General features: G+C 39.2%; 1 protein-coding gene across 6 annotated transcripts in view; it reads right to left on the bottom strand.

Annotated features, from left to right (window-relative positions):
• Positions 1-3,648: 3,648 nt before the first annotated feature.
• CPLANE1 (ciliogenesis and planar polarity effector complex subunit 1) overlaps positions 3,649-20,281 on the bottom strand; it is a 57,842-nt gene continuing 41,209 nt past the window's right edge. For 5 of the 6 annotated variants that reach the window (XM_071730990.1, XM_071730985.1, XM_071730986.1 and 2 more), the window contains 14 exons: positions 20,099-20,211; positions 19,460-19,658; positions 18,954-19,186; positions 17,850-17,943; positions 16,703-16,870; positions 15,282-15,312; positions 13,072-13,203; positions 10,494-10,659; positions 8,419-8,480; positions 7,818-7,982; positions 6,584-6,696; positions 6,159-6,242; positions 4,642-4,811; positions 3,649-4,229 (listed from right to left, as the gene is read on the bottom strand). In XM_071730990.1, coding sequence (XP_071587091.1) covers positions 4,089-4,229; positions 4,642-4,811; positions 6,159-6,242; positions 6,584-6,696; positions 7,818-7,982; positions 8,419-8,480; positions 10,494-10,659; positions 13,072-13,203; positions 15,282-15,312; positions 16,703-16,870; positions 17,850-17,943; positions 18,954-19,186; positions 19,460-19,658; positions 20,099-20,211 — 1,871 coding nt within the window. In that variant the 3' untranslated portion in view covers positions 3,649-4,088. The remainder of the gene's footprint in view (positions 4,230-4,641; positions 4,812-6,158; positions 6,243-6,583; positions 6,697-7,817; positions 7,983-8,418; positions 8,481-10,493; positions 10,660-13,071; positions 13,204-15,281; positions 15,313-16,702; positions 16,871-17,849; positions 17,944-18,953; positions 19,187-19,459; positions 19,659-20,098; positions 20,212-20,281) is intronic. The other variant, XM_071730987.1, reaches the window with a different exon arrangement.

A 20,281-nucleotide genomic window follows, 5' to 3' on the forward strand; every position in this document is an offset into this window, starting at 1 on the left:
CTATGACTCTATGATTCTATGATTCTGTGTATTCAAAAAGGCCAAGTACAAGGTTCTGCACATACAGGACAATCCCCTGTATCAGTATGGACAGAGGGATTGAGAGCAGCTCTGTGAAGAAGGATTTGGGGCAGATGAAAACCTGGACATGAGCCAGCAATGTCCACTCCTTGTTGGGTTGGTGTGGTGCAGTTTGGATAGCAATGAAGGGGCCCCCGGGGGTGCCTCTTGTGAGCTACTGAGAGCTCCCCTGGCACCAAAATTCAGCCCCACCTCTGGCCAAGGTTGAGCCCATCAGTAACAATGAATGTGCCTCTGGGATAAACATATTCAAGAAGGGGGAAACAAGAGGCTATAATACCTTAGGGCAGAGGTGAAGGGTAAGGAGAGCAATTCCAGAGGTGAGAGTAATGTTAGAGAAATAAGTTTGGTGAGGAAGAGAGGGGAAGGAGGTGCCCAAGCAGAGATTTCCCTGTATCCCGTGGTGAGATGACAGAGTGTCCCATGGCAGCCCATGGAGGAGCACAGTGAAGCAGGTGTGGACCTGCAGCAGTGGAAGACCCCATGCCAGGGGAGGTGACTGTGCCCAAAGTAGCTGTGACTGTGCCCAGCCCAGGCTGGAGCAGCTCCTGAGGAAGGGACTCATATCCCAGGGCTTCCTGAAGGACTCTCCCCTGAGAGGGACCCCGCATTGGAGGAGGCAAGAATGTGAGGAGTCCTCCCCCTGAGAAGGGACAGAAAACAACCTGTAATGTAGGGACTGTAACCTCACTCCCCATACCCTGTGGAAGAGGCAGAGACACTGGGAACACAGTAATTTGGGGCCAGGAAGAAGGCCGAGTGAGGGAAGGTATTTAAGCTCTGGCTTCCTCTTTCCCCTCTTTGCATCTGATTAGTGAAAAATTAAATGGATTTTTTTTTCCCCAAGTTGGGTCTGTTTTGCCTGTGACCATAATTGGTGAATGAACCCTCCCTGTCCTTGTCTTGAACCCACCAGCTTCTGTTTGGATTTTCTCTTCCCTGTCCCACAGTGAGGGGAGGAATGAGTGAGTATCCCCCCAGTTCTGTGTCACCAGCTGGGCCTGAACCACAACCCAAAGCCACCAAAGCCAATCCTGTCCTGGGCTGCATCAAAGGAACCATGGCCAGCAGCTAAAGGAAGGTGATTCTCCCCCTCTGCTCTGTTCTGGTGAGACCCCACCTGAAGCAGTGTGTCCAGTGCTGGAGTCCTCAGCACAGAAATGCCATGGAGCTGTTGGAGTGGGTCCAGAGAAGGGTATCAAAGATGCTCAGAGTGCTGGAGCACCTCAGCTCAGAAGCAAAGGCTCCAGGGAAAATATCATGGCCTTCCAGTACTTACAGGAGTACTTCTAAGACTGTCTGCTCCTCTCAGAACAAGACAAACTAAAGAAGTTTCATCTCTGGCCCTAAAAGGAAAATCATCATAGAAGAGAAAGTGCAACAAAACTTGAGCCTGAGGTAGCAGGGGGGAGCTCTGGACGATCCCTGTGTGTCAGAGAGCTTTTCCATACTGCTGTGGCTGTAGGAACAGCTCTGCCCAGGCACCTGGTACTGACCCAAACCAGGCAAAGCCTGAATTCAGCACTGACCTCGTGGCTGGGAGGGCTGCTCACTGCATCTCTGCCCTTGTTTTAGTCACCTGTGATGCTATGGATCAGCATGTACTTACAGAAAGGACTTCCTCTGCCATTGTTAAAAGGCAATTAATTGCTCATTTTCATTCTTCTTCCTTTAGCACCAGGAGAAACACTGCTTCAAAAATGTGGGTGAGCCATCTTACTTCCACAACCCCTAAGGAATGATCTTTACTTTCATTTATGTTATGTACTGCACCACCCCAGACTGAATCAGAAAAAAAGTGATGAAAGACTAAAGGTCCTCTTCATAAACAGCATTCTTATGCTTTGCTTCTCCATTTCCTCCCCTCCAAACTTCCTGAACATCTCTATCTTCAGACACCAACTTTCAAGATCTTAATTCTTTACAAACAGCTTTTATTTGCAAGCAAGTAAAGCCCCTTTAGAGGAACCGGTACAGTCTCAGTAACGTGTAGAACTCAGCTGCTTGCAAACTGCTACATTTGTTATCTGCAGTCTGGAGACTGTTTTTTTAAATTACTGTCGTCAATATCTCTGCAGATCACATCATATTCATTAACATTTAATGACTGTGATGCTGTAACTGTAATGGTAAACAAAGGCTGAGTATGACACAGTTCTCACAAGCCCTCGAGTGACTGTTTTGTGCCTGGGTTATTTATCTTCTTTCTCACAGCTGGATGTGATCATATGGAGATCTTTTCAAAGGAGACTTTTACACTTGCCTGAAGTATGATTTTTCAGATTTTTTTTTCCACCAGGAACAGAAGGTACCTCCCGATTATTTCTTTGCTGTGCCCCAGAAAAGGGTTTGAGACTGTGTGAAATCACAGTTCCCTGCTTTGGACTGGTTCTTTGAAAGCACTTCTCTTTTCATTTGGAGATCATCACTCCCAGTACTGAGTTTTGCATTCTGGGAATCCCGTGGGACAAACTGATGAAGGTTCCAAGGGCTACTAAAAATGCAGAGCCAGTTTTGACCTCTGAGCCCACAGAAACTGTCAATTCTATCCTGATATGTGTGTAATCCTCTAACAGGCTTTGAACCTTAGTTCTTGATGTTTGCTGAGATGAAGCTTCGTTTGGAAACATGCAGTTTTTTCCATTTTTTTTAGAACTTACAGTATCATAGGATCATCATGGTTGGGATCACCAAATCCAACCATACACCCACACAACAAGCAAAAAACCCTGAAACCCCTACAATCTGTCCCACTAGAGTATGTCCTAATGTGCCTCCAGGGATAGGGTCTCAACCACCTCCCTGGACAGGCTGTTCCAGTTACTAATATCAAACCTAAACCTCCCCTGCTGCAACTTCAGACCATTTCCTCTGGTCCTGTCATTACTGACCTGGGAGAAGAGGCCAGCACAGCACCCACCTCCCTACAGCCCCCTATCAGAGAGCTGTAGAGGGCAATGAGGTCTCCCCTCAGCCTCCAAACTCAGCACACCCAGTTTCCTCAGCTGTTCCTCATAAAACTTGTTCTCTAGACCCCTCACCAGCTTGGTAGCTCTCCTCTGGACACCGGGACACACTGGGTGACAGTAATTAACCACTGGAAAATAGATCATTTCGTACTTCATGAAGAATTTTAATTTCTTCACTACAAAAATCGAAATGTCTGCTGTTGGGAAAGAGTCACCACAGCTGCATCTGTTTAAGCTTCCACAACTGGCTGAGGGACACTGAACAAATGGGAAATTTTACTGCAAGTATCTGAGAGCCTATCTGGAAGACCTGTAACACAACAGCTTTATACAGATGGATGAACAGCAACATTTCTCTTTTACCCAGGAAGTAGTTGGCCTTAGTGTCTTGCTCTGGTGTCTAATTTTCCCAACAGAAGTCTGTATGGCATTTATTGCTGCCTATTTGTTCCTCTTTCTATTAATCACTCAAGCTCCTAAGAGTTCTCTAAACTACTGTACAAGTAAGATAGGTTTAAAATACCTGTGTAGTGCACATGCACACACACACACACACATGTACAGCTGTAGTGGTTCACTGCAGTAACTGCTCTGTAAGTCGTTTTACATCCACTTTATTGTATCAGTTTAATCACAATTGTTAAGCTACAAAAAACTATGAAAAAAAAACCCCAACAAATGTGAAATACAAAGATAAAACATTTGTGCGGTGCTGTTAAAACAGAATAAAATTTTTAATGTATTTCAGAGAAGCAAAGTTATTGATCCAGAAGTTCTTGTTTAAGATTGTTGGTATGCATTTTACAAATATTTATTTCTTGTTGATTTGAAGACACATGGAAAGCAAACTACATATTAAGGAACTGAATTTCATCTAAGCAAGACTGAAAGCAGTAGGTGAGTAAGACTTCCTGTGCTGTTTAAAAAGAAAAGCAATGCAAGCCTCAGTTCATTTTAAGTAGAACAAGGACTTCTTTAAAAAAATTAAACTAGACATCAGCAACTGCTCAGAAGCACACAGCACCTGAGAAATTTTGTTCATTTGTCTTCCACATCTGCTACCATAGCCTCAATTTCATTCCAGTCCAGTTTGCTGAGGATACTTCCCGTGCTTTCAGAAACTCCATCAGTGTTGATAATGCCAAGAGGAGAAGAACGCAAAGGATGTGACACAGAGGCCTGCTGGAGGAACAGAAAATGAGCTGAAACACTGCTCTTCATTCATGGACAAGACCTCTGTGCAGCCCATGGAAATGATCCCATTCTTTCCACACATGCCCTGTTCAAGATAGGCATCTGATTAAATTGCATTTGTTGCAGAATATTTTCCTGCTTATGCACTCCTACTGAATGTGCTGCCTAAACAGACAATTGACAAATGTTCTTAAAAAGAACATTAACTCTGAAGGCTCACAAGAATGGCACTGCTTCTGAAGACAAAATATAGTTCTGGTGAATCACCATCATGTATGTCCCTCTGTATCTACCCCACCCACGTTTCAGCAAGAGAGTCACTTTTAAAGTGAAGCAGATGTAAATGAGTCTTAAATGGCAGGTTTAAAATTATGTCTGGAATAAGCAGACATCCTACCTGAAACAAGGAGTCATGAGTATCTTGAAGTATTCTTTGGATATCATCAGGCACAGTCCAAGGACTTACTATGTCTCGATCAGACTCTTGATCAATATTTTCTGTCTGAGATGCTCTGATTATGTGTGGAGCCTTTTGTTTTGATGCTCTGCTGACTCTCTGAGCAGTAGCTGAGGAGAAAACAGGTCAGACACAGCACTTGAACATTTCTTGCTATTTTCTTCTGAAGTCTTGAAACCTCCCCAAGAAGAAGAAGCTCCAGACTCTAAGAACTGAAGCCCTGTGTAAACATGTTAGAATAGCATGCCCTGTTATCCTGAACTGATCTGGGGTTACGGCAAGAAAATGCTGCTGGCCTTTTCCAGCCTCCTGCTGCCTTCCCAGGCCAGAGCATGGAGTGGAATAGGATTACAGAAGGTGCCTGCATCATCCAGGTCCTGTAGGAACACTGCTACATTTTTCAACAGAGGATTAAGCCCATGTGAGATCTGGATTTGTGCCTCTTAGAAGCCATGTAATTCAGTGAGACCCTTGGCAGTGATGGCATATACTGGAGAAACAGAAACAAAAGTGTGAACTGAGAGATGAAACTGTATTTAAATAGAGAAAGTGTGGAAAGGAAGAGGAGACTGACTTTTCACACAGGTAGAGGAGAGTTATTCAGGAAAAGGCCTACAAGCTTACTATTGCTTCTCTCCTTTCCTGCCTTACCAAATCAAATAAACTGACACTTAACTAGCCAAATAGGACCTCTATTATGCCACCAGTATAGTTCTGGTGTAAGAATGGAAACCACCCACAGTATTCCTAAGTTTCAGTCTGGTTCTCTCCTTACTCTCTCTGCTCTTGTAATCAAGTCCTGCTTTTGTTAAAGAATTTGAGAGGGAGGAAACATTCATGCAAGGAAATCTTTGAGGATCCAGACCTACAGAGATAGGCATAGGATCACTAAAACCTGAAGTTTCTTTTAAAAGAAGTTCAGTCATAAATTTTCCCACTCTAACATTATGACAAAATAATATCTTAAATAAATAGTGTACAGAGGGATAACAAAGACAATTCCTACTTTAAAGAGCTTAGAAAGCAAGCAGTAGCATAGAAAGGTAAGAGAGAGACACAAGACTTGTGTATTGTACTGCTAACTGACTCTCCCTCTGTGGGTTCCAGCTGAATGAAAGACTCAAGTCCTCTGTCCTGCATGACCTCATAATTCCTCTTTCAGGAAATCACTGAAATCTAGCACCTCTACTCCAGTAATTCTGGAACTTCCACCTGGATAAAAGCATTGGGGGAGTAAACAGGTCTGATTGCTTAAAATAATTCACAAGTTTCTAATGAAAAGGATTTTTATTTAGGGTAAAAATGGCAGTTGTTAATCTTCTAAGCTAATGTGGTATCTGAGGGTTGTGTTGCATTAATTCTAGCCAAGATCTATTCTGAAATGTGTTCTCTGTATCATCTTTTTCCCCTACATTATGCAGCTGAACTACACTATGTCATTGCTCTCTATAACTTACAGTGTCTAGAATTAACAGGATAGTTTGCAGCACTTCTCATTTTTCCTCTGGAAGTACTTTTCTGTAGGAGTGTATAGGTATTTCCTGGAAAGACAAAGAAAGCATTTCCTCTGTTAGATGCAGTAGATAAAAACTATTCAAAAGATGCTTAAGAGTTTTCATCTATGAGCTTGCTACCTGGATCACACAGTACTCTTGCTATGGAAATTTAAACTCATATGGATTTAGGAGATGATAAATCAAGGTAACTCTCATTATTTAGCAGGACAATGACAGCAAAGCTGCAGAAGCCTCAGGACAGAAAACCTCCAGGATTTCAAGTCTGACTTTCTATGTTGGTATCAAAGCTCATCTCTCCCAAAATCTGGCAGTAAACTGAAAATCACCTTCAGTATGTGCCTTAATCAAGAAAGTTCTGTCCTTACCCCTGGACTGTGTTAAACCAAGAGTTGAAGTGAAACGCTGTACTTTCTGACCAAAGCTGGGTTTGGCAGCAACTCTGCTCCTTTCTGGCAGAACAGGACTGTTCAGATGTGCTCTACAACAAGAAAAACAAAGCCCAAATACTTACTACTGTCTAATATATGCCATCCCTCCACACAGCTTACATCTAACAGAGCTTATTCAAACATGGTAGAAAGGCCATAAAAATCACCTTCAGCCCACTTAGCTGATAAGCAGCACCATGTGCTGCTTGTGGGGCAATTAAACTTCACCAGAATCAGAGCTGCTGGCAGTCACAGAAAGGTTGTATTGAACTGGATTTACAAAGAGACAGCTTAAGACCAACAAAACTTGTAGAAGTTACTGATACTCCTAAGGTGGCTTCCTGCATGACATTCCTTAGAACATCTGATTCTGGCAGGGCTGATGCACTTAAACTGCCCTTGGAGACCATCAGCAGGCTCTGTACAGCACTGACTACATTCATTTTTAATGCTTTATCCTGAAAGTTCACCTGTTAAAAAGAAATGCAGAAATACTTAAGTCTGAAAGCTACAGGATTATCTGAAGTTCCTCCTATTACTCTGGAAAACTTAAACTTGTATGTAGAAAAAGTATACTGCAATATAACCCCGGATTATGTATACACATATTATAACATTGCCATGAAGTAAATTCACCAACTTATAATAATCAGATACCATTATGTCCTCAAAAGGCAATGAGCACTGAAGTGCAAAAGAAAGAACAAGTCAAGCCCCAGGTAATGAAAAAAAAACAAAAACAAAGGAAGAGAGAAAATCTAGATCTGACTCTAATTTAAGTAGTCTATATGCATGCACAATAGTATTTTTGCTCATTCATAGATGTTCTTCAGATTGTTAATTATGTAGCTGGATACAGTCCAGTGGAATTGCTATTGAGTGGAGTGCATTAGGGCATTTATTACATTCTGATGCTAGAGTTGGATTATTCTGTGCTCTGAAAGGAATTTTTAAGGCTTCCTCCATGCTATGCTATAGTGGCAGTAAGGCTACTGGTCCAGGATCTTAAGATTCTTCTGATCTAGACAAAGTGTATCTTTGATTCTTCCCAGTATAAAGGTTCTCTCAACCAACTAACTACAAACTGGAGACAGATCTGAAGTGTGACAAATGTATACCTATACATCCCACACCTATACATTGGAGCAAGGTTAATGCTTAAAGTTCTTACCCTTTAGTAAATGCCATATGCCTTTTTCTGTACTCTTGAGGTGATCCTGTCCTGGAAAACGGCCTGTGTTCATTTGCAGGTAACACCACTCTTTCAGATAACAATTCATTCATCAAAGAAAGTGCCTGTGATATTCTCACACTATGATGTTCAGATAACAGGGCTCTAAAGAGAAATTAATATTACAATTACCTCCTGATATCACTCATTTTTTTGCAGCTGTCTTGTGAGTTCTGTAAGGCTACACGGCAACCTGAAGAACAACTTTTTGCAATTTCAGAGAAGACATACTAACATTAACCAAAAGCTAAAGCATTTATTAACAATGGGTTTGACAGAATGAATGAGTCAATGTTGAGGGGAAAAAAAGGCAAAACTTAATTGAAAAGTGAAAAATACAGTCAAAGGATGAAACATGAGTTTTCTTGAAAACAGAGTTTTCTTGAATGGTAAAGCTAACATGAATTATTTATGTTTTTCATTGATATGTCATCCATATCTAAAAGCTTTCAAGACAAGATTTTTAAAACTACCTCTTCCTAAAGACTGGAAGATTATTATATAAATAAGAATACCACAAGTTACATTCATAACAACTTACTTGTCTTTTTCTTCTTTCTTCTTCTGTAAGTATTTAATATCCTTTGAAGTAAGAGTACAATGCTGTTCAAGAAAGTAAAATAATAATTAACTTTCTCTGTATTGTGCTCTCATTCTAATCTCTCACTCTCAAAATCTAGACCTGTCTGAAGGAGCTGGGGTTGTTTAGCCTGGAGGAGAGGAGACTCAGGGCGGACCTTATCACTCTCTACAACTCCCTGAAGGGAAGCTGTAGTCAGGTGGGAGTTGTGCTCTTCTCCTGGGCAACTCCTGACAGAAGGAGAGAGCATGACCTGAAGCCGTGCCAGGGGAGGTTAGGTTGGATATCAGGAAGCATTTCCTCACAGAAAGGGTGACCATGCACTGGAATGGAGTGCCCAGGGAAGTGGTGGAGTCACCATCCCTGGAGGTGTGGATAGCTGCTGTGGAGGTGTTAGGTCATAGTCTGGACCTGATGATCTCAAGAGGTCCTTTCCAGACTCAATGATTCTGTTACTCTCCAGAATTTATTTAAATATTTAAATACTTTCCAGAATGAAAAACAGTATGAAAGCACATGGCCCTGCCATGAAAATCAGAGAAGATGGTCTCTATAAAATTCTGTTCTCTAAAAATACACTAAAGCATGCAGTCCCACCTTCTATGGCTCATGTGCTTAAAATATTAACATTTCTAAGGAAATGTCTTTACTCTCAAGTTCAAAGTTTCAAGTGACCTCACCTTCAGTTTCCTAAAAATCAGTGATGCTCCTAACAATAAGTAATTTTAAAACAGGGCAAGGTTGCACTTTGACCTGTGTTTGCTACACTACATTTTTTTTTAAGACGAAGGCATTAAAAAAATTCTAACAAAAACCAAAAAGTCCACATCATCAAAACCTGAGAATCTCTTAATCTAATGACTCCAGCATAAAAGCCTGCACCAAGGGCATCAAATATATATTTATCTGTTGGCAACACAGCAGAGAGGATCCATTTTTCCTGAATTACTTTATTTTACACACTCAAAAAGGAGCAGCTGGGCTCAGCACTGAAAAACTGTTTAAAACCAGGGCAAATAAGCTACTTCATATATGAGATCTTCTTTCTAAAAGGGAGCACAACTGTATTCTTCAGTAATAGTAAACTTTTATGAGTTACACGGTTGCTACTATGAAGTTAAACCCCCCCAAGCAGAGTCTTAGCATGAAAGAATTTACAGCACCCTCTGTATTCAACTGATGAACAAAAAGTATGGGGATATATTTGATGTTGCTCAGTCTCATCTCCTGTAACCCTTAAGCTTTCCCTGACCCAGCAGTGTCCTTTCAGATATCCAGGTAGTAAATGCATATTTTAAGACTTAATAGTGATTAGGAAATTATTAATTATTTCTGAACTACTTTTGTACCTATTTTTCACCTTCAGTTATTTCTAGCACTGTGGAAATCAGAAGAGATGTATGTAAAATGTTTTTTCACAAATGAAACTTAAAATTTAAAAAATATATGGGAGGGAAGGCATTGTTTGCTGACCCTGTATCAAAATCCAGCCTTCAGGACAAAATTTCCTGAGGTATTTGAGATATATGCCATGTATGGACATCTCTGCTGACCCTCTGTAGTTGCATACACTTCTGTGTGTGCAAATGATAAGAATGGCTGTCCTCCGTATCCTATCATGTTTGAAAAGTTTGCTGGCATCTGAATTCTTTTTTAAAATCCATTGGGGGTTTCTGAGGTGTGGGGAAAGATGAAATTAGTTGTAAACTCATCTTTACAACTCCTGTTGTAAACGTTGTGAATGTTACAGCTGTATCCATCAAGGGACAACACTTCCTGAATTTAGAGCTGGGAGATAGTGCATAAATGCCACCTGCAGCCCATTGTTATTACTGCAGTCTGTGAAGATCTGGTATATTTGTTTACTGATCAGTGCTGACAAAACTAGGGCCAGTTCCAATAACATAAAATAATACACATAAAACCCCAACATTAAAATAGGGAAAAAAAATCAGCTAACCTTTATCAGCTAACCTGAACAATCAACACTTCTAAAATAAAGAACAGTTATCCTTAAAAATATCCGTTATTCTTACCACATTCCTTCTTAAATTAAATGGATTATGCTCTTTCTGTCTTTGTTCATTGAGTTTCTTCATGTATTCTCTCATTCTTTCCTTTTGCTTTCTTTTCATCCATGCTTGTATCTCCTTCTTCTCCTTTTCTGTTTTTTGAGAATGTCCAGCAGCAGAACCACAAACCCTGAGAATAGATGTAAATGGGAAATAATCTAGCACATCCTTTAAACTGCAAATAATGGCAGATAAAAAACCCCACAAAAACCTACAATTCCTTTAAAATTTTTACTCAGATGAAAGTACAAGTAATTATAGAATGATGAAAAGGTAGGGTTTCGATAAGATTGAGTGCAACCCCTGTGTCAAAGCAGGATCACCTAAGGCAGGTCACACAGAAATGTGTCCAGACAGGTCTTGAAATAGAGAAGGAGATTCTACAATTTCTCTGGGCAGTCTGTACCAGTGCTCTGTCACCCTTATATTAAGCAAGCTTTTCCTCATGCTAAGGTGGAACTTTCAGTGTTCATTTGTGTCCATTGCCCCTCACAGGAACACCACTTAAATGAGACCGGCCCCCTTCTGACACCTATCCTTCAGATATTTAAAAACATTAGTAAAATCCCCTCTCAGTCTTCTCTTCTCCAGCCTAAAAAGCCCCCAGGTCTCTCAGCCTTTCCTCCTATGACAGATGTTCTAGACCCCTGATCATTCTAATAGCCCTCCACTGGACTCTAGCATATTCCTTCCTGTCCCTCTTGAACTGGGGAGCCCAGAACTGTGGTCTCACTGGAGCAGATCAGAGGGGAGGAGAACCTCCCTCCACCTGCTGGACACTCTTTTTAACACACTCAGGATGCCATTGGCCTTCTTGGCCACAAGGGCACATTGCTGTCCCATTACTAACTTACTGCCCAATGTCCTTCTCCATGGAGCAAGGGAACAATGAGGAAATTTTCTTCTGCAAAATATTACTTCAGAAAATCCTCACACACAACTAAGATGTGTCTGACTTGAGATGTTTCTTAAAATTTTTCTTTGATTTGTCAACTACATTCAGATAATAGAATTAAAGCTTTCAATGTGGACTGTTACCATCCTTACAGGATAAATGGCATAGAAAAAAACTGCAAGCCGTTTTACTCTGATGTTTCATTTTTAAATGTCTATAGTACAAATATCTGAAAAGAAAAAAAAGAGACCAAAAAGATTCCATTATTCTTTTTTTTTCCTCACTTCAACCTGTGAACTCCTTCATAAGTCATTCTGTACAAAATAACTTTATAAACACAGTCAATTAGAAATGCTAACATAACTTGATCCTCAGAGTTCTTCAAAAGTATTTGCTAATTCACATTGTAATAACCTATAAAGCAAGTAGCTGGGTAATAAATAATTTCTTTACTGTAAAACTAAAAGAGCTGACCTAAAATTATGAGATTTTTTAGAAGAATGGTTTCAATTTTAACTGTCTCATTTTTTGAAGCCTGCTGTCTCTCACTGTCAAGACTGGCAGGCAGTAATAATGCCAGTCAACAGAAAATGTATGTGTAGCAAAATAAGATGTTTCTAATAGCTCTAGTTCAACGGAAATCTTATGGATTGAAGACCTCAAGGGATTTAAAGAACTCTAACACACCTGAAAGTTATTTATCTTACAGCAAAGGGAAGTGTCATTATGCATTCACAGCTGCATGTGAAGAGTAAGTATGTTAAACTGAGTTGTCTTTAGGTCTTTGGTCAGGTTTGATTACATGTTACTTGAATACATTTCTGAATTTTTCAGTAATTTTGAAAATATTCTCATAATTGCAGAAAACAGTCCAACTAGCAATGTTTACATGTTGATGTAAGCATTACTAAGGTGTATTAATCCTCAGATTTCTCAAAGGATTGCAAGGATGTGTGCATAAATTCTGATGTGAAGTTCTTGAGCTCCTTTTGCAATTGTAGACAAAGTAAACTAGAGTATGACACTCTATTTAAATATCACTAAACATCCTTAAACAAGTATCTTAAACTGGTGTGAACTATTGCATCAATGCAACAGATTGTTTGGCAACCTCAACAGCTGTAATTTTTGCCTTGTAAGCAACTGATATCACAAAGAGGAGTAGGAAACAGCTGTAATTTCAACATAACCCAGTAAAGAACACAGCTGATTTTGTAACCGATGGACAGGAAGGTGTAGAAATCTCCAGCAGGGAAGAGAACATGACAAGCTGGAGTCTGGGACTGGAATATTCTGAAGCTCTGACAGGAAATTTCTGTTCTTTCAGAACTGGCTTAGAAGACTTTAGTCCCTTTGGTTGAATGGAATCTGCTGTACAGATAGAGTTGATGTCCAGACAGTAATCCAGTACAAGAAGGAACATGTGGAAATGAAAATTTGAAAGCCAAAATAATAAAACCCATTTAGCACATTGTACAATAATGGCCAGTAAACCAGTAGCTATTAAACAGTGCTAATAACAGTCCTGTTAACATCAACTGAAATCACATTCTTGATTCCATAGTTTACATGGTATGAACTATGAGAAGAATAATCAAGATTCAAATGATTTCACTAGAACATACTAAAAAGCAGCCATGGTATTACCTAGAGATTCTCTTAGCTTTCATTTCTGCAAAGCCCATATCCAACGGAGAGACATCACCTTCTGCTGCATTATCACTAATGATGTCAGTAACACCACTCAGACTAGTAGGCAGCAGGGAATCTTCTAAATAGCTTGAAGTTAGGCAGGGAAGAAAAAAAAAAAAAAGTTACTAATTTAAAGTAGAATATGCCTGTAATAACAACAAGCTAGAATCCTTCCTCTTATGCTCAAAATGAGAATATTCAGGCTGTTTTACCAGCCTTTGGGTTGATTTTTTTTTCTCCTACACCTCACAAGCAATAACTGGATTATGTGTGTAGGTGCACTGACTTTAAAAAGTTACCAGCCATCACCTTGCCAACACGTGGACTTCAGCCAACTCTGTAGCTTCCCAGTGTGAATAGGAGAATGAGTAAGACCTTTATGTAATATCCGGGGTGTTGCAGCAGAAGGCTTTGAATAAACAATCCAGAAATATGCCCCCATGCAGAGCTGAACTTCCTGGGCACTAGGGTGGGGAGGTGACAATGCTGAGATAAACCTGCAGGATGCTACCAGTTTCAGGTACCTCAACTCACAGTGACCTTCTGAGCAAGAGTAAGTGCAAATAAGAGAACAGTTTTGCCTGAATTCTTTCCTCTCTTTCAGTCAGTTGCTCTCAAGAAAAAACAAATCTCATGTAGTTTATGATTACAAGCCATAGTTGCTTCAGGTTACCCTTTTGGGTCAAGATCACCATCTGCTAAGTTTACTGCTTCCCTCCCATTCTCCCTAATCACAAGAAGTTTCACTTAATATATTTAAAAGAAACATAGCATCATAGAAAGTTAGGGGTTGGAAGGGACCTCAAAAGATCATCTAATCCAACCCCCCTCCCATAGCAGGGTCACCTGGTGTAGGTCACACAGAAATGCATCCAGGAGGGCTATGAATGTCTCCAGGGAAGGAGACTCCACAACCTCCTTGGCCAGCCCATGACAAGTGTCATATAACCCTCACAGTGAAAAAATTTTTCCTTATCTTTATATGGAACCACCTACGCTCCAGATTATAACCATTGCCCCTTGTCACCCCTGAGAAAAGCTTAACTCTCCTCCTGGCACTCACCCCTTACATATTTATCAACATTGACCACATTCCAGTCATGTGAGCTGTCCCACCATGTCTGAAATTGCCACTAGATCATAGCTCCTTGACCTCACATAGATCTCTAACTCCTGTTTACTCCCCATGCTACACGCATTTTAGTACAGGCAGTTCAGGTCAGGAGCTGAGCCTGCCAACCCCACCCGAGGGGAAGGGGAGTCCTTCTGCTCCACATTCAGACTGGGACATTGCAACACTGGTGCAAACCCAGCTACATCCCCTTTATTGCTGATTCCCACCTCGAGTGGGGTGGCAGACAGAAGGCCATCCCTAGGCCCATCCTCAGTGAGCCTGGCTTTATTCCCCCCCCCCTTAAAGTCTGGTTTAAAGCCCTCTCAAATGAGGGCTGCTAACTCCTGGGAGGCAATCCTTTTCCCACACCAAGATAGATGTGTCTCATCTTTTGCCCGGAGGCTCAGTGATGTATATATTGATCATAATAAACTAAATAAATATATATTGATCAATTAAACTAAACCATTTGGTTCATTGCAGTTCTTCAGAAGAAGCAATAAATGTGGGAAATTGAGCAGACTGACCAGTAAGAAAGGGAAGCCAATTACTGCCTCTTACTGCATATCTAAATCCAGAGGACTAACAACAGTTAACATTAAAATATGTGTATGCCAGATCATCATATGCATAAGATCATTCCAGTTTTGAAATATTCAGACTGTTGCTTTACACTGTTCACATGGTAACACACTAAAAAAATTCTGGTATTTGCTGCCTTTAGTAGAGGACTACTAGAAGCAGTAATTGTTGTGTTTTGCAAATAGGAGAAAAAACCACACAGACAACAGCAGCCTCTGCATTAACAGCTTTGTTACTTGTAACTAGAGCAACATTGAATGCTTCAGCAGCTTTTGCATCAAGTGAATCTAACAGGCTCTTCCAAAGTCAGAGTAAATGCCTGAAATTCACTAACACAAAGGCTTTCATTCAGTTAAAAAATTAATCTCTAGATTTTTATGCAAGTGATAGTTCTACCCTGCCAGTCCCATTTTATGGCATGAGTTTAAAGTAAAGAAGTTTCCAACAAAACCAGTGTGAAAACACATACCTATCACATAGATCTCCGTATACGTGAAAGCCTGAAACAGAAACAGCCTTTGTTAACAAAAGCCCCAACCTGAACACAAACAAATAATAAGTTAAACAGCCTGTGGAATAAAATACAAAACTAAAACATACTGAATGTCTTGACAGTAAAAAGAAATTAATATTGCAAATAGACCTAATGACCTGTGAGAGACTGACAGCTTTATATAGAATCTTCAGAGAACATTAATTCATGGCTCCCTGACTGACGTGGGTAATTTTGCTAGAAAGATGAGGTCACTCTTGCCAGTGTTCTGCCAAGATCAAACTCAACTTAGCAGTGCACACCAACTGGAAATGATCAGTTCCAATTAACTATACAGCATGTTATGGAGAATTAACAATTGTCACTTGCTTAAAGAAGCTAGACTACCAACTGCTGGAATTAGAAAATGCAGGTGAAGAGTAGTATGGATGTCTATGATGGAAGAGCACTATTATCCTTCCTAGGTTAAACTGTACTCTCAAAAAATTATAGTTGCAGCTTAGTATCACCTACAAACTGTCAAGTAACAAATTTATACTTACAAACTGTATTACTATACAAAGCTTATGTGGCTCTCTATGCCATCTGAGACTCACTAGTGCTGTATGCAGATATGGGAACCATCTTTCAACACCTTGTAAGATAGGTTGCTGCAAATATCAAATGCATGTTGACTGTACAAAGTACATATCACTTTTAGAAGCCACAATGCAAGCAATACAGGCAATATGCAAAGACAGTTAAACACTTTAAGGTTTTGAACACAAGAAATATTTTGCTTGCACAGAGATTCTTCCTCCTCTTTTTAATGCTACTCCAGCCTTCACAATTGTAAAAGTAAATTTACTGTCAGTTAGCAAAATAAGATGATATGTCATAAAATAATGTTTTAGGACACAGGCAGTAGTTACTATATGGCTACATAAATTAATTAATTTTGCTGATGTGGGCTGGATTTAATTGAGATCTTGCCTCTCTAGAACACCAGAGGATGACAGAGATGATAAAGACAGCTTTGGAAGGAAGCTGAGTATTCTGTGGCACTGTGCCTATTCATATTCACATACACTTAGCTAAATAATTACTGATCTGCAGTGATGTGTTTCAGCAGCAGACATGAAATTATTAATTTTATTTCAATAATGGTAAATTTGAGTACAAGTATAATTCACTGTTGAACTGTCTTGAAATCTTAATGATACTACTCTGTCATTTGAACTCCTTACCACTGCATAACAATGAACCCTCTCTAAATAAGACAATCCAAAAAGACTGACAACTGACTTTCATGTAACATAGTATGTAATGGCAGTGAGAAAGTCCCATACTGGGCACAAAAGATTTACTTATTTGTAAAAGGAAAAAAAAAAAGGAAAAGTAAACATCAAAGATTATACCAGAAGATGATTTTCGGCCACTGGGAAAGTTAAAAGCAGAGGCTACAGAAGCAGGAGAGTGTACTTCCAATGGTGTATAACCAGTTACTGGATATTCCAAGTTCAAGCCCTTCTTTTCATCACCTCTAACATCTTCAAAAATCATGTCCCTCAAACAATGTTCTGATTCTGTAAAAAAATAATAAATACAATAATTAGTGAAAAAAACCCAAACAATCTGTAATGCAAAAACTATCACTCATATATATTTGTTAGTGGCATATTTAGCTTATCTGACAAACCTAGAGCAACCTGAACCTCTCCTAGTTGTGCCTCCCTATGAAAGGGCACCAGAGCTGTTATGATTTATGTACCAATCCTGTACAAGTGAAAAAAAAAAGACTAAACTATTAGTTGTTCTGTGTGAGGCTAATGAACATCTGAAATATCGTTTTACATGTAAGTAGATAGATAGATGTAAATATAGCCGTTATTTGGTTATACCACTTGGCTTTGTATTAACTTCATAAGTATATTAAGTATTATTATAAGCACTTTGGTATTAAAGTAAAACGGACCTGAAGTATGTACCCCCAACATGCTCCTTTGTGGCACACTACAGTAGCAATAAATAAATAGGTACTATAAAATCAAGGTTATATAAACATAGCATTCAATACATCAGCTTCAGCAAACAGCTCAGCTAGTACAACCTTTTATTAAAATCAGAAGATGTTAGGACTAACTAGCCACCAAATATGCATGGAAAAAGATTTCCTTATACACACAAAGAAGGACAAATTTCATATCCTTTTCATATCCTTTTTATACCAGAAAGCAAAGGACTCATAAGCAATGTGTTTTGATTTTATGACACAATAGTAATGCATAATATCTTCTTTAAAACCTTATGCCCAATTCCTGCACTATGGCTTTGGAAAAAAAATCAAAGTATGCAAGTATTTTCTAACATATTTTTGTTGAACTAGTACCAATAATATTTCAATTTTCTACCCTTGATTTTATTTCTCTCTCATATATTTTGTTTTTCAATGCATATCTCAATAGCACTTTCTAAGATTGCATTAAGCTTCCGCAGTAACTAAAAGTTAGTCAAGTTTAATATTCACTTGCAAGTTTACTGTCCTTCTGTGAGCTGAACACATACCATCATCAATGATTCTAGCATCTTCAGAGAGTGAAGGGTGAGCAGCAGTGTCTGAATTGGCAGCCATTTCAAAATCTTCTATTATTTTCAAGAGCTATAAACAAAGACCAAATACTAAGTAATAATACATTCTTCAAAGTATTCCTGAAACTCATACAGCAGATATTTATGCAAGGTATGCTTTAAATATTTTTTTTTCCTCAGAATCTTATAAAACACAGAATAGCCTGATTCAAAATAAAGAAAATATTTCAGGAATCAAAGCAGCTCAAGTAGATTAATTCAATCTAAAGACCCATACTCTGAGAACAGTTTTACTCCTATTGATCACATTATTTTTACTTTAAAAAGCTGAAGTTTTCCAATATATCTTATCTAAAAATTACAGAAATAAAAATGTTTCCATCGTCCTAATGAGTCAGGAGCTTCCTGAAATTTAAAACTAGAAAGTGAAAAAACTAGCCTAGATTGAGATTTTACTGAACATTACTATGACAGAGAAGAAGCCTCAAAACTGACTTCTAGTACAAAAGAAATTGTTGTAAACGGAATGACCAGCTGGTGTGTACTGAAGTAAGGGCAAAAAAGAAAGTGGTTTTATATTCAGGATTTGACTAAGTATCCAGGAAAAGGTATGTGCAGTGAAATGAAACAAAGAATGACAAAGAATGAGGATTTTTTTCACTACAGGCTTTTAAAAAGCACAGAAATTGGAGAGCGTTAGGGATTGGAAGGGACCTTGAAAGACCATCAAGTCCAACCCCCCTGACACAGAAGGACCACCTGGTGTAGGTCACAAAGGAAGGCATCCAGGAGGGCTTTGAATGTCTCCAGAGAAGGAGACTCCACAACCTCCCAGGGCAGCCTGTGCCAGCGCTCTGCCACCCTCACAGTGAAAAAGCTTTTGGTCCATTTTAAGTAACCACATCAGCCAAGAGAAGCATCACTAAATGTGAAAGAACTGTAAATTATTTTCACATCTCTCTTAATGCATACAAAACAGATATGAAAAATAATTCATTCTGAAATGGAAATTTTGTCTATAGCCGAAATGAGTTACAAATTAAACTGTTTCAAATCCAACAGTTAGCAGTCAGAACTCACCAATCTGGAATTTCTGAAATCCTCCTCCATACTTTTTGTTACCTTCTGTAGTGTCTCTAATTGCATATCCATTTCCTGCTGCTTTTTAGAAAAGTATTCTTTGCCAATTACTTTGGATGGAAGCCCTGAAGAAGGGGAAGTTCTGTCATCTTCAAGTAGCATGTTCCATATTGTACCATCTCTAGCAAAATCTTCCATATGCACTTGGCATGATACATTTTTCAGATGATCGTCTTCAAATAAGAAAAAAGAGAGTGCACCAACATCACTGATTGACTTGCAAACATTTAAGTGCTGCATGTAATTAGGTACAGCTGTGCTATATCTAATAGTATGTTTTAGGAGGCAGGAACAGTCACAGAAGAAGCCAACTATATAAATGTTTCCCTGTATAAGACTAAAAAAGCAGGAACTGAATTAGGGAAACATAAGAGCATTACTAAAGAGTATTAAAATAAAACTGTATAGCTGGGGTTTTTTTCTGTTTTAAAAACTAAATGGATTACCTTTCTTCTGAAGCACCTCAGGTGGAATTGCATTAGTAACAGAAGCTGCCATGTCATTAACTTTTGCAGTAGATGGAATTTCAAACTTCTCATCTTGCTGTGCAGTATCTATCTCTTCTGCAGACTCAGGAATAGTGGGCAAATTGTTAAGGATGTTACTGTCTTCAATGTCAGTCACACTGACATATTCATGTTTACTCTAATCAAGAAGATAAAAAATTATTCAGCATGTGGTTTACATACATTGTTTACAGTACATTATTAAACATTTCATGTGTTTACTTCTGAACACTGCGATTTGAAAGGCTTTTTGTTTTGGAAAAAAAATAACTACAATTTTTCTGCAGTTTTATACAACTGACTGATAAGAGAATCACAGAATCAGACAGGTTGGAAAAGACCTCTGAGATCATCAAGTCCAACCCTTCATCCACCACCACTGTGGTTACCAAACCAGGGCACTGAGTGCCACATTCAGTCTCTTCTTAAAAACCCCCTGGGGATGGAGAATCCACCTCCTCCCTGGGCAGCCCATCCCAATGCCTGATCACCCATAGACATGAAGTATCCAATTTCATGAGGTAAGACAAGAAATAGACTTAAAATGTATTTTAACTCTCTGTACAATTAACCACTAACCAAATCACGTGCATCTGACAGAAAGGATGGTAGAAGTTCCTTATTCACTGCAGTGGGCAATCTCAGGTTTGGATATGTCTCAGGTGCCAGTATCTCAACGGTACTAGGTGATTCTATGAGAAAAGAAGAGTCAATAATATATTTAAAGTAAAAGCTGTGTAGCTTCAGATAAGCTATTTGAAA

Source organism: Heliangelus exortis, chromosome Z, assembly GCF_036169615.1.
Source record: "Heliangelus exortis chromosome Z, bHelExo1.hap1, whole genome shotgun sequence".
NCBI classification, from domain to species: domain Eukaryota; kingdom Metazoa; phylum Chordata; class Aves; order Apodiformes; family Trochilidae; genus Heliangelus; species Heliangelus exortis.